Source organism: Rhineura floridana, chromosome 8, assembly GCF_030035675.1.
Source record: "Rhineura floridana isolate rRhiFlo1 chromosome 8, rRhiFlo1.hap2, whole genome shotgun sequence".
NCBI classification, from domain to species: Eukaryota; Metazoa; Chordata; class Lepidosauria; order Squamata; family Rhineuridae; genus Rhineura; species Rhineura floridana.
In genome coordinates this window covers 34,692,202-34,706,181 of record NC_084487.1, presented here as the reverse complement: position 1 = coordinate 34,706,181, position 13,980 = coordinate 34,692,202, and the positions used below count along the sequence as shown (strand labels likewise).

Sequence of the window (13,980 nt, the reverse complement as noted above, 5' to 3'; positions counted from 1 at the left end):
CTAGTCCCATATCCTATTATAACAGTAGCCAGACAGGTGCCCATGGGAAGCCTGCAAGCAAGACCAGGGCATAAGAGCACTCTCCCCTCCTGAGATTTCCGCCAACCGGTTTTCAGAGGCAATACTGTTTAAGTCAGGAGGAAGGACATAATCATTGTGGTTAGTGGTCATGGATGGCCTTGTACTCCATTAATCCAAATATCTTTTAAAGTCATCAAAGTTGGTGGCCATCACTAAATCTTGTGGGGGCAAATTCCAAAGGTTTATGCACTGTGTGAAGCACTTTCTTTGGTCTGTCCCGAATCAATCTTCCAACATTCACCTTCATTCTGTGGCCCAAAGTTCTAGTGAGATGAGGAAGAACGTCTCCCTACCTAACTCTCTCCAAACCATGCGTAATCATTCTATACACCTCCATCATACCTCCCACCCTTTACTCGTATTTCCCTCCTAAAGCAAAATTTCTAGATATTCTAAATGACTATTCCCTAGACCAGTTGGTCATGGAACCGACCAGAGGGACGGCAACCCTGGACTTAATCCTCAGTGGGGACCGGGACCTGGTGCAAGATGTAAGTGTTGTTGAACCGATTGGGACCAGTGACCATAGTGCTATTAAATTAAACATACATGTAAATGGCCAATCGCCTAGAAAATCCAACACGGTCACATTTGATTTCAAAAGAGGAAACTTCACAAAAATAAGGGGATTGGTAAAAAGAAAGCTGAAAAACAAAGTCCAGAGGGTCACATCACTTGAAAATGCTTGGAAGTTGTTTAAAAACACTATATTAGAAGCTCAACTGGAGTGCATACCGCAGATCAGAAAAGGTACTGTCAGGGCCAAGAAGATGCCAGCATGGTTAACAAGCAAAGTCAAGGAAGCTCTTAGAGGCAAAAAGTCTTCCTTCAGAAAATGGAAGTCTTGTCCGAATGAAGAAAATAAAAAAGAACACAAACTCTGGCAAAAGAAATGCAAGAAGACAATAAGGGATGCTAAAAAAGAATTTGAGGAGCACATTGCTAAGAACATAAAAACCAACAACAAAAAATTCTATAAATACATTCAAAGTAGGAGACCATCTAGGTGTACTAAAGAACGATAAGGAGATTGCAGAGAAGCTAAATGAATTCTTTGCATCTGTCTTCACAGTGGAAGATATAGGGCAGATCCCTGAACCTGAACTAACATTTGCAGGAAGGAATTCTGAGGAACTGAGACAAATAGTGGTAACGAGAGAGGAAGTTCTAGGCTTAATGGACAATATAAAAACTGACAAATCACCGGGCCCGGATGGCATCCACCCGAGAGTCCTCAAAGAACTCAAATGTGAAATTGCTGATCTGCTAACTAAAATACGTAACTTGCCTCCTCCGTGCCTGAGGACTGGAAAGTGGCAAATGTAACGCCAATATTCAAAAAGGGATCCAGAGGGGATCCCGGAAATTACAGGCCAGTTAGCTTAACTTCTGTCCCTGGAATAAACGGACAGTTCTCCCAATGGAGGGCTGTAGAAAGTGGAGTCCCTCAAGGATCGGTATTGGGACCTGCACTTTTCAACTTGTTCATTAACGACCTAGAATTAGGAGTGAGCAGTGAAGTGGCTAAGTTCGCTGACGATACTAAATTGTTCAGGGTTGTTAAAACAAAAAGGGATTGCAAAGAGCTCCAAAAAGACCTCTCCAAACTGAGTGAATGGGCAGAAAAATGGCAAATGCAATTCAGTATAAACAAGTGTAAAATTATGCATATTGGAGCAAAAAATCTTAATTTCACATATACGCTCATGGGGTCTGAACTGGCGGTGACCGACCAGGAGAGACCTCGGGGTTGTAGTGGACAGCACGATGAAAATGTCGACCCAGTGTGCAGCAGCTGTGAAAAAGGCAAATTCCATGCTAGCGATAATTAGGAAAGGTATTGAAAATAAAACAGCCGATATCATAATGCCGTTGTATAAATCTATGGTGCGGCCGCATTTGGAATACTGTGTACAGTTCTGGTCGCCTCATCTCAAAAAGGATATTATAGAGTTGGAAAAGGTTCAGAAGAGGGCAACCAGAATGATCAAGGGGATGGAGCGACTCCCTTACGAGGAAAGGTTGCAGCATTTGGGGCTTTTTAGTTTAGAGAAAAGGCGGGTCAGAGGAGACATGATAGAAGTGTATAAAATGATGCATGGCATTGAGAAAGTGGATAGAGAAAAGTTCTTCTCCCTCTCTCATAATACTAGAACTCATGGACATTCAAAGAAGCTGAATGTTGGAAGATTCAGGACAGACAAAAGGAAGTACTTCTTTACTCAGCGCATAGTTAAACTATGGAATTTGCTCCCACAAGATGCAGTAATGGCCACCAGCTTGGATGGCTTTAAAAGAAGATTAGACCAATTCATGGAGGACAGGGCTATCAATGGCTACTAGCTGTGATGGCTGTGCTCTGCCACCCTAGTCAGAGACAGCATGCTTCTGAAAACCAGTTGCCAGAAGCCTCAGGAGGGGAGAATGTTCTTGCACTCAGGTCCTGCTTGTGGGCTTCCCCCAGGCACCTGGTTAGCCACTGTGAGAACAGGATGCTGGACTAGATGGGCCACTGGCCTGATCCAACAGGCTCTTCTTATGTTCTTAACTGTAGCCCAAATGTTGTAACCCTTCCTCATGTTTAAACGCTTGCATTTTGCTCGGCAGGCCTTCACCAGGCGTTTGTGGTTTAACGCATATTTAAAAAAAACTGCGAGGAGAGCCTTTATTTAGCCACCGCCAGTCACGAGATTACGTAGGAGGCTGACAAACTCATGACTTCTGTCTGGGCAGCAGGGGGACCTCCTCCTGCTTCGAGCGAGGCCGAGCCCTTTCCGTTCGCTGAGGCGGAGACTCCCGCGCTCGCTGCAGCAGCCCTGAAGGTAGCGCCAAGTCTCCGTAGATGGCCCCGTTGAGGCCGCTCCCGGAAGCAACCGTAACAGCTGCCTCTGGGATGCACCCGGCAGTGGGGTTGGGTGACGGCTGCTACTGCTGCTAGAATTGGCCTGCAGGCGAGGAAGGTAGCACCGGCGGCGGGCCGTAAGGTGATGGTGGCCGGCGGGCCATGCTGCTGAAGCTCCTGCAGAGACAGACCTATACCTGCCTGTCCCACAGGTATGGGCCCTGCCTTTGCCTCGGAGGCATCGTCCTCATGATCGTCTCAGCCCTGCAGTTCGGAGAGGTGAGTAGCCATCTCCTGGGGCCCGGTTCTGAGGATCCGCCAGCTTGTACCAAGGCATTTTGTTTTGTTTGGAACACGCTCCAATATCCCTCCCGCCCTAACTCTCCTCTCCCCTAATTCTCCTTTAAGGACCCTCCCACTAGCGGCACTTCCCTTAAAATCCTGTTAAGGGTTCCCCTCCCCCTTGCAACTGCCAGACGGACCCGATCTTCCCTCTTCACGCCTTCAGTTTTTTCCCCTCAGTGTCCCCTTCCCTTTTGCCTTTATACTGGCAGGGCCTCTGGGCCCTTACCAGCTGCGTTATAGGCCGAGGTATTTTCTCCTTCATTACATCTCTACGCCAGGAAGACCGTCGCCTGTTGGATTTCTGCCTGGCAGTCACGTAACTCTTAAAGGAACATAGATCTTGCCAGAAACTTCTATTTCCTGCACGTGCTGTGCCTCTCTCTTCTTAAAATTCCCATCTGTTCCTCTGTGTAGTCTGGGTTCCAGTTCCTTTTGAGTTCCTTGACTCCTTGATGAGCTTATAAAGTTGTCAGCGATCCCAGCCCAAATTCTTAGGACTGTAAATAAAATAAAGTCAAGTAAAATATCAATGTATAACCAACATTTGTTAACCACTAATCACTAGGAATCATAAAATGTAAAAAATAAGGAGTACTATTGTATTGTGGAATCAACTTATTAAATACAAAAGTCCCTGAGTGGCAAGGGAGGTGTGCTGCATACCTTTATTTCTGCCCTGTATTTCTGAGACTCATCGTTTTTAATTATTTTTTTCACTTAACTTCCTGGGACCTTTTTGACCCTCACTTTTTACCTCCAGTTCTTTATTTATTTATTTATTTCATTCCATTTCTATACCGCCCTTAGCCAATGGCTCTCTGGGCGGTTCACAGCAAAGAATAAAATACAATACAGTAAAAATAAAAATCAGATAAAATCACTAAAAACATACAACTTGAGCATTTAACCACTTGGAATAAAATGCTCGGGGGTCGCATAACTATTCACTTATTCACTTCCTGCACAGACCTATGGACCCCAGGCAATCAGTATCAACCACTTTCCAATTTTTACATATGCCTTATAAAAGGATCTTGCCCCTCTTTAATTGCCATTTTACATATGTATACAACCCACTCTCTCCTGCATATACTCTGCATATGTCTGTGTATAAGCACCCACTTCTTGCGTTTGTCATACTTCCTTTCTCTCCATATAGCACCCGTTCCCTGTGGCATGTTTCCTGCACTCTTCCAGTATTTTACCTCTGCAGCGCCTTCCTAGCACTTCCATAAAGAATCCCCCCTCCCCTGAATGTGCCAGATGTTTCCCAAACCCACCCAAACCGAGGACACCAGTCATACTTTATGTGGCTGTGATTTTTTAATTTATTTATATAAAGCATTTTAATATCCTGCTCTTCAATCCAAAAAGTAATTTCCAAGTGACTTGCAAGATATATTTTTTATTATCCATAAAATATAAAACACAAATTGTACAATTTATGGTAGTCTGTGTGCTGCTAAAACGAAGGGATCTACAATGCTGCGGGGAGGGTGCAGCTGAGAAGGCTCTTTCTCAGGTCACCACCTACCTCGCTTCTGAGGAAAGAGGGTGGTGGTGGTGGAGACCAAAAGAAGGGCCTCTGATGATGCTCTTAATACTCAGGCTGGTTATTGTGGAATAGTGTTGATCTCTTTTACATAGGAACATAGAAAAGTGCCTTATACCGAATCAGGCCATTGGTTCATCTAGCTCAGTATAGTCTACACCTGTAGACTTCAACCTTTTCAGAGCTGAGAACTTACCTTTAACCAAAACATGCATTTGGGGAGCCATTTCTTAATTTTTAAGCATATATTTGCATGGTGGTAGTGCTGCTGTTGCAGCCCGCCTTGGGGTTAGGCTGCAACCTGTTAGGAGGTCCAGACCCACCAGTTGAAGCCCAATGGTTTCCACTGACTGGCAGTGGCTTTCTAGGGTTTCAGGTAGGTATTTTTCTTAGCCCCTGCCAGGGGCTCCATGCCAGGGATTAAACATGGGATCTTCCACATGCTAAGCGTGTGGTTTGCTGCTGAGCCACAGTCCTTCCTCTCCAAAAGACAGGAAGTCGTAACAGCCCTATTCCACTCCATTTTGGCAGTCCAAGCACTATACTCTACCCAAATTTTTCAAGGCTTTACTTTTTGTTTTATTTATATGATTCTACTTTTCCTCCCATTTGTCATCCCTCCTCAACTCTCATTTGTTTGCTAGTATTTGGGAAAGAGGACACTTCATTTCCATGCACAACCAGGGCTGGAACTTGTACTCCTTCAGAGAGTTTCCAGTATGGTGGTAATAATTGACTCATCTCACAAAGTTGTTGTAAGGAGATACAGGAAGCACTTTGAACATAGTAAGTTGGGGTAGCCAGCATGGTACCCTCTAGATGTTGTTGGACTACAATTCCAACCACGCATCTGGGAAAACACTAATGGCAGGATAAAAAGGGGAAGGCGGACTCCAGCTGCTTGAAACATAAAGTAATCCAGGCTCACAACATCTGGCTCCCTTTGCTCTATATGTTATGGAAATGCTAAGTCAGCCTTCCCCACCCTGTTGCCCTCCAGATGTTTTGGGCTACTACAACTCTCATCAGCCCCAGCCAGAATGGCTGTGCTGGCTGGAACTGATGGAAATTATAGTTCAAAACATCTGGAGGACACCAGATTGGTGAAGGCAGTAATAAGTATTATTTTTATACCACATGATGCTACCAGGGAGTGAAAGAAGTGAAGCAGGTAACAGAAAAAGGCAAGAATCATGAATGAACACAGCAGGAGAAAGAAGAAGCAAAATGTGCGCGCGTGCCTCTCCTCACCCCCCTTTCCTGGTGAATGCTGGCAGCAATAACTTGGTAACTGTCAGCAGAGATTGTCGTTAATAGATCAGCTCCATGTAACGCTAACCACTGCAGCAGAATATACATGTGATACTTTCAGAGAATTGTTACATCTTGACAGTTTTTGATCTGGTGATTACTGTGTTGGCAGATCATCTGCAGCAGTGTAAAGGCAAATTCAGAAGTGCAGGGTCCCTTCATGATACAGTAGGGCCCCGCTTATACAGCGGGTTCCGTTCCGGACCCCTGCCGTAAAGCGGAAAACACCGTAAAGCGGAACCCCATTGACTTTAATGGGCCGTGTCGCGTGAAAACGGCGCAAAAGAGAAAAAAATAGCTTTTAAATTAAAAACGAAAGCCGCCGCATCAGCGGAACGCCTTAAAGCGGAACACCGTAAAGCAGGGCCCTGCTGTAGTCACAAATACCACCACCCCTTTTTTGCTGCTGGGCTGAGAATGAGATGCTTCTTAATGCCTTCTCCCACAACAACAGACATTTCTAGGAGCCAAATAACCATGAAAAGGGAAGTGTTAGCTACTGAAAAGAGTCTTCTCAGTGGCTGACTCACCTCCTTTCACTCTGCTTGGCTCCAGTCAGCAGGGAAGGACAAAAAAATGTTAGAGGACTCTTCTCAGTGGCAAACACACTCCCCTTCATGCTGATTGGCTCGTAGGATGCTAGAGACATTGGGACCCTGCTGCCAAAAAGGTAAGGGATCTAAGACCCCCTGAGACTCCAGATGACTACACCCCTGATCATATGTTCTGATGTGTTTCCACTGCCTCCTTCATATCAGTTTTATCTCACTGTATATTCCCAGTGTGAGCTTTTGATGGGGAACAATGTAATTAGCTTGCTTCAGAATCTAGTAGTAATCCTTTGATTCATAGTTACCAACCTAAAGTTTTCATGTTGAAATAGTTTCTGGGACTGAGGTTTTCTGATCGGGGGAAAGAGTGAGATAAAAAATGAAAATTGTATTTATTTATTTATATTATACCCTGCCTTTCTTTTCATGATAGAAACCCAAGGGGGCTTACATATGGTTCCCAGGCGTTCTCCTATCCAGGCATTGACCAGACCTGACCCTGCTTAGCTAGGGTGCTGGCCTCATTTGCCTTCAGACTATCACCTGGGATTGTAGCTATGTTTTCTAAATATAAGAATTTATTGTCCTTGAGGCTGACAAGATATGTTGATTTTTGTAAATGTCTGTCTGGAAAAAGAGAAACAGAACAAAGAACAAATTCATCATGGCTTGAAACAGGCTGCAATGACTCTTGAGGTTTTGCATGCCCATGTGAGTAAGATGGAGAAATTCCTTTCCATTTCAGGAAAAGCCAGATAAAAGTGTTTTTCTTACAGCATAATCCTAACGTCTATTCAGACCTAAATCCTACTGAATTCAGTGGGGCTTACTCTGAGAGAAGTGGGGTTAGAATTGCAGCCTTGGTATAAAATACTGAGATCTTTTTAGTAGGAAGGAACACAGACATTGACATATTCCTTGCTAAATAGTAAGGGCTATTCTTTCTATATGGGGGCCCCTCCAGGCAGCCTATTTATTAGAGTGAGTGGTTAGAGTAAAGTTTTTTTCTCTCTGTCAGAACACTAGAACTTGGGGACATTCAGGGAAGCTGGAAGCGGGAAGATTCAGGACAGGCCTAAGAAAGTATTTCTTTACACTGCATCATTGTTAAACAAGAGGCAGTGATGGCTGCCAACTTGGATAGTTTTTAAAGAAGTGTAGACAAAGTCATGGAGGATAAGGCTGTCAGCGGCTACTAGCCATGATGGCTATGTTCTACCTCCACTGTCAGCGGCAGTATGCTTCTGAATATCAGTTGCTGGAAACCACAGGAGAGAAGAGTGCTACTGCACTCAGGTCTTGCTTGCAGGCTTCCCTTTGGTTGGCCACTGAGAACAGGATGCTGGGCTAGATGGGCCACTGTCCTGATCCTTCAGGCTCTTCTTATGTTCTTAGCATTAACCCTGATTTGCTTGCCCGAAGCTTACGTGGAGGTTAGATTATATCTGGTCTGTTGAGCATTCATTTATTGGTGGGGCAGTTATTCAACAATGAGCTTTCATCCTGCTTGGCTTGCAGGGAGTTTGCACATCTTCCCGTTAGTCATTCATTCGTCCCACACTTTGCAATGCATTTCCCTGTCACTTTCTAAACCACAAAAAGTCCTTTTAAACAAAAGGGAGGGGAGGAGGGATTTGTTGTTGTAAGAGCACTTTAGTGCACCTAAAATGTGCAAAACTAAAATTCTGGTATGCGACTGATTTATTCCCACAAAATACTGAATCTGGAGTCTCTATATTTCTATCTGAAGATCAGTGCTGCTGACTTGAAATGCCAATTAATGCCCTTCATGTTAGAGTATGATACCAAATGTGCCTTCTCTTATAGGTTGTGCTAGAGTGGAGTCGGGACCAGTATCATGTTTTGTTTGACTCTTATAGAGACAACGTGGCTGGGAAATCATTTCAGAACAGGTATGTCTCAGGTTTGGAACAAAAGTGCCTCCTTCATTGTGCCTGAGGAAAGTCAGCTTAACATTAGCACAGGGTAATCTTTCCAATTCTTTTCCTATCTTCAGCTGTTTCAGTTGCTCCAGCTGACAGTGCTGAGACAGTTTTGTGGGGAAAAGGCCCCAATAACTTTGCCCATATGCTGCTATGTTTCTATCCCTTCTTCCTTCTGTGATCTATATGAAACAAATTTCTGATGGTGTTGAGGATAGTGCGGAAGGAACTGTGTAGCTGCACCTTTCCCTGAGGTGGGAATTTGGGAACTGGTAATATATTTTTTCCATATGCTGAACAACCAGCTCTATACACTGTTAATATTCTGGACTGAATTATCAGTGTAATCTTTGTATCTGTGTTAGCTGCAGCAAACCTAACAGCTAGTATACCATTAATCAGGGTCAACACACTTTTGGCTGGTTCAGTAGCTAGGCATTATTTGTGGTCGCCACTGATCCTTCTCCCTCTCAAAGATGCTGGGGATTGAGCCTGGGTCCTTCTGCTTGCAAAGCAGGTGCTGTATCACTGAGCTACAGCCGTTGCCCAAAGTTAAAGTAAGTTGAAGAAGGAAGAGTGGAGCTACTCAAGAGCCATCTTTTGTTCCAACTCTGCCATCACCACCTCATGACCACAAATAGTATTTAAAGCTGCTGACAGACTGAAAGGAATTTGCATTTGTTTCTGCATCACGTCTTGCTTTGTGCTCTAAGTGTCTGCCGGTCTCTTTGCATAAGCCAGATGATTAAAAATGAATGATATAAAACTGTTTTGCAATGATAATGTCTAGAATGGCTTGCCAGCATTTCAAGGATTGGGCAGACACAATATTTAATTTCTTTAACTAAAACTAATTTTCGTTAACTCGGAGGAAGGCAATGGTAAACCACCTCTGAATACCTCTTACCATGCAAACCCTATAGACAGAGTATCCAAAATGCAACACGAGATGGTGCTGGAAGATGAGACCCCCAGGTCAGATGGCACTCAGCGACCTACTGAAGAAGAAAGGACAAGTACGAGTAGCGCTGTGACTAATGATGCAGCTGGGTCAAAGCTGAATGGAAGCCCAGAGGTGCACAGATGCGAAAGGAGAGTTCGGAGTTGTACGACATACACAATAGGAACATGGAATGTGAGAAGCCTGAACCAAGGAAAGTTAGAAATTGTCAAGCAAGAAATGGAATGTATCAACATTACAATACTTGGCGTGAGTGAATTAAAATGGACAGGAATGGGACACTTTCAATAAAGCAACTACAAAATATTTTATGCAGGAAATGAGAGATTAAGAAACAGGGTTGCTTTAATAGTGAGAAGTGATGTAGCGAAAGCAATTAAGAGCTATATCGTAAGGTCTGAGCGAGTGATATCAATGAGACTTAACAGGAAGCCTATCAACATAACCATCATCCCAGTCTACGCTCAATGGCAAACGCAGAAGAAGAGGCGTTGGAGAGATTTTATGCAGAAGTACAGGAAGAAATTGATCATACAACAAAACAAGATGTGCTGATAATCATGGGAGACTATAATGCAAAAGCAGAGAACAGAGAAGAACTAGGAATTGTGGGGAAATGGGGCTTAGGAGATAGAAATGAAGCAGGAGAAAGACTTAATGAATTCTGTGAAGCCCATAATTTGTTTCTTGCAAACACATTTTTTGAGCAACCGAAAAGACAACTGTACACGTGGACATCACCAAATGGTCAATATAGGAATTAAATTGATTATATAATTGGTAGCAGAAGATGGAGAAGTTCCATACTTTCTGTGAAAACAAGACCAGGAGCCGACTGTGGTACAGATCATGAACTGGTAATATCGAAAATCCAAGTAAAGCTAAAGAACAACAACAAAGCAATCATAATGCCAAAATACAATTTAAATAACATCCCAGAACAATATAAAGATCAAATAAGGAACAGATTTGAGGCTTTAAACTTAGTTGATAGAGAACCAGAAGAACTATGGATTGAAGTAAGAGACATTATCAGGCAAGAATGCAAAACGACAATACCTCTAGTTAAAAAGAGAGAAAGACCTCAATGGATGACTGACAAAACTCTTAAAATGGTTAAAGAAAGAAGGAAAACAAAAGCAAAAGGAGATAGAAACATGGTCAGAACTCTAAATGCAATAATACAGCGACTAGTACGTAGGGACAAAGAGAAACATTACAATAGTTATTGTATAGAAATAGAAGAGGACAACAAAAAGGGTAGAACAAGAGCCCTATTCCAAAAGATTAAAGAAATGAAAGGGAAATTTAAACTAAGAGTAGGGATGTTGAATAATCAACAGGGGAACACACTGGCTGACCGAGATGAAATAAAAGGAAGATGGAAGCAATACATTGAACAGCTATATAAAAGAAATGCAAGGATGACAGATTCATTCACAGAGGAACCTTATGATGAAGAACCAGACACTTTAGAATGTGAGGTAAAGCTGCTCTTAAAATACTTGGAAGAAACAAATCATCAGGAACAGATGGCATACCAATAGAGTTGCTACACATTACTGAGACTGAATCTGTCCAATGAATATGGAAAGCTAAACAACGGCCCACAGACTGGAAGCGTTCAATATACATCTCAATTCCAAAGAAAGGGGATCCCAAGGAATGCAGTAATTATCAAACTATTGCCTTAATATCCCATGCAAGTAAAGTAATGTTCAAGATGCTACAACAAAGGCTCTTACCATATATGGAGCAAGAAATGCCAGACGTCCAAGCTGGATTTAGAAAGGGAAGAGGCACCAGAGATCATATCGCAAACATACGTGGGATAATGGAACGGACCAAGGAATTTCAGAAGAAAATCACCCTGTGCTTTATAGATTACAGCAAAGCCTTTGATTGTGTAGATCATGAAAAACCATGGAATACTTTAAAAGAAATGGGGCTGCCACAGCATCTCATTGTCCTGATGCGCAACCTATACTCTGGACGCTAGTGTAAGAACAGAATATGGAGGAACTGATTGGTTCCCAATCGGAAGGGGTGTGAGATGGGTGTATTTTATCAACCTATCTGTTTAATCTATATGTAGAACATATCATTTGGAAAGTGTGACTGGACTAAGATGAAGGAGGTGTGAAAACTGGAGAGAGAAATATCAATAATTTAAGATATGCAGACGATACCATGGTACTAGCAGAAAGCAGTAATGATTTGAAACAAATGCTGTTGAAAGTTAAAGAGGACAGCACAAAAGCAGGACTACAGCTGAATATCAAGAAGACTAAAGTAATGACAACAGATGATTTACATAACTTTAAAGCTGACAACAAGGACATGGAATTTGTCAAGGATTATCAATATCTTGGCACAGTCATAACCAAAATGGAGACAATAGTCAAGAAATTAGAAGACTTGGATTGGAGAGGGCAGCTATGAGATAACTAGAAAAGGTCCTCAAATGCAAAGATGAATCACTGAACGCTAAAGTCATGATCATCAGTCCATGGTATTCCAGATCACTATATATGGATGTGAAAGTTGCACAGTGAAAAAAGTGGATAAGAGAAAAATCAACTCATTTGAAATGTGGTGTTGGAGGAGAGCTTTGCAGATACTGTGGACCATGAAAAAGACAAATAATTGGGTGTTAGAACAAATTAAACCAGAACTATCATTAGAAGCTAAAATGATGAAACTGAGGTTATCCTACTTTGGACACATCATGAGAAGACATGATTCAGTAGAAAAGACAATAACGGTGGGAAAAACAGAAGGGAGTAGAAAAAGAGGAAGGCCAAACAAGAGATGGATTGATTCCATAAAGGAAGCCACAGACCTGAACTTACAAGATTGAAAGGGTGGTTTATAAAAGATGCTATAGAGGTTGCTGATTCATAGGGATGCCATAAGTCGTCATCGACTTGAAGGCACATAATAACAAAATGAAATTATCTAGGGATGCCAAATTTAACTTGAGCCGTTTGCCCGTCGGGATCAACACTTGAAATGTGTTGTTATTTGGCCAAAGCAATCCTTCCCTTTGTACAGCTGTAAAGATTGTGTTCTTGCTACTGAACAGAATTTATGCTTTATCATGAAAAGTCAGAGCTATTTTGGGGCATAGCAGGTATTCAGAATAACCTCATAGACTATATTTTTGGATGATCAAAGAGATGTGGTTTCATATTTGGCTGTGGTAGTGAATGATGCACTTCATTTGGGAGCCTATGGTGCTTGTGAAGAAGTAAGGTGTTGCAGGAACATTGCACTCATGTGCAGGCAGATAATGATGCTGCAATGGCAGTCTTGTAAGTAAAGGTTCACCTGCACATGTAAGCAAGTACACAAGGCTCTGTCTAAAGGCGGCGTTTGATTCAATTCCCCGGGACATTCTATGGTCAAAACTATCCAAAACTTCAATAGACAAAAGACTCCTGTTTTTGATATTCCAGTTACATCAACAAACCTCTTTACGAATTCGCTGTGGAAATGAGGGAGGGCTATCCAATTGTATCCCTACGAATATAGGGGTAAGACAAGGTTGCGTACTTGCTCCACTACTTTTTAATTTGTTTTTAAATGATCTGAAAGATTGTTGCCTTTCTTATCACTTTCATTCCCCTAAGATTGCAGACGAGAGATGTCCTCTTTTACTTTACGCTGATGACGCCGTGATTCTCTCACTATCAAAAGTCGGCTTAAAGCGCACCTTAAGGGCTTTTATGTCTTATTGTACCGAGAATCATTTAAACATCAACTTCGATAAAACGAAAATTTTAGTTTTTTCTAAGCGAGTAACTTCCCCGATCTGGATAGTGAATAATCACCCCATAGAACAAGTCAATTATTATAAATACCTGGGAATAAATTTCCACTTTTCACTGAATTGGTCCTTCCACTTAAAAATAATGATAAGACGAATAAAGAACTCTCTAAATAGCCTGATCCGATTTTTCTATTTTAAAGGAGGACAATTTATCCCTGCGATCATACAGGTATTTAAAAATAAACTTATTCCACAAATTTTATACGGAGTCCCAATTTGGATACATTCCTGGGCTTCCCAAATTGAAACTATCCTTTCCTCCTTCCTTAGACGTTTGTTAGGTGTCCCCAGATGCGTGCCTGCGGCGGCACTGAAATTAGAATGTGGATTCCTGTCAATGGAATCCCAGGCTTGGCTGACAACCATTAAATACTGGGTCAAAATCTCAACTGACTCTTCATCTGGCCTGACATCCCTGCTCTGGAATGATAATTGGCCCTCCAAATGGAACCTCAAATTGGAAGCGAAATTACTACAAATGGGTTTCTCGAGAGATTATTTAATATCCTATTCACCAAAGGTCACACTAGCAATGTTACGATCAAGAATCAAGGATATTGAT

At 42.3% G+C, this 13,980-nt stretch overlaps 1 protein-coding gene across 1 annotated transcript in view; it reads left to right on the top strand.

The window, feature by feature from the left end:
- The first annotated feature begins 2,775 nt into the window (after positions 1-2,775).
- The window catches only part of GNPTAB (N-acetylglucosamine-1-phosphate transferase subunits alpha and beta), a 67,387-nt gene continuing 56,182 nt past the window's right edge, over positions 2,776-13,980 (top strand). The window contains exons 1-2 of the mRNA XM_061638857.1: positions 2,776-3,202; positions 8,510-8,595. Coding sequence (XP_061494841.1) covers positions 3,086-3,202; positions 8,510-8,595 — 203 coding nt within the window. The 5' untranslated portion in view covers positions 2,776-3,085. The remainder of the gene's footprint in view (positions 3,203-8,509; positions 8,596-13,980) is intronic.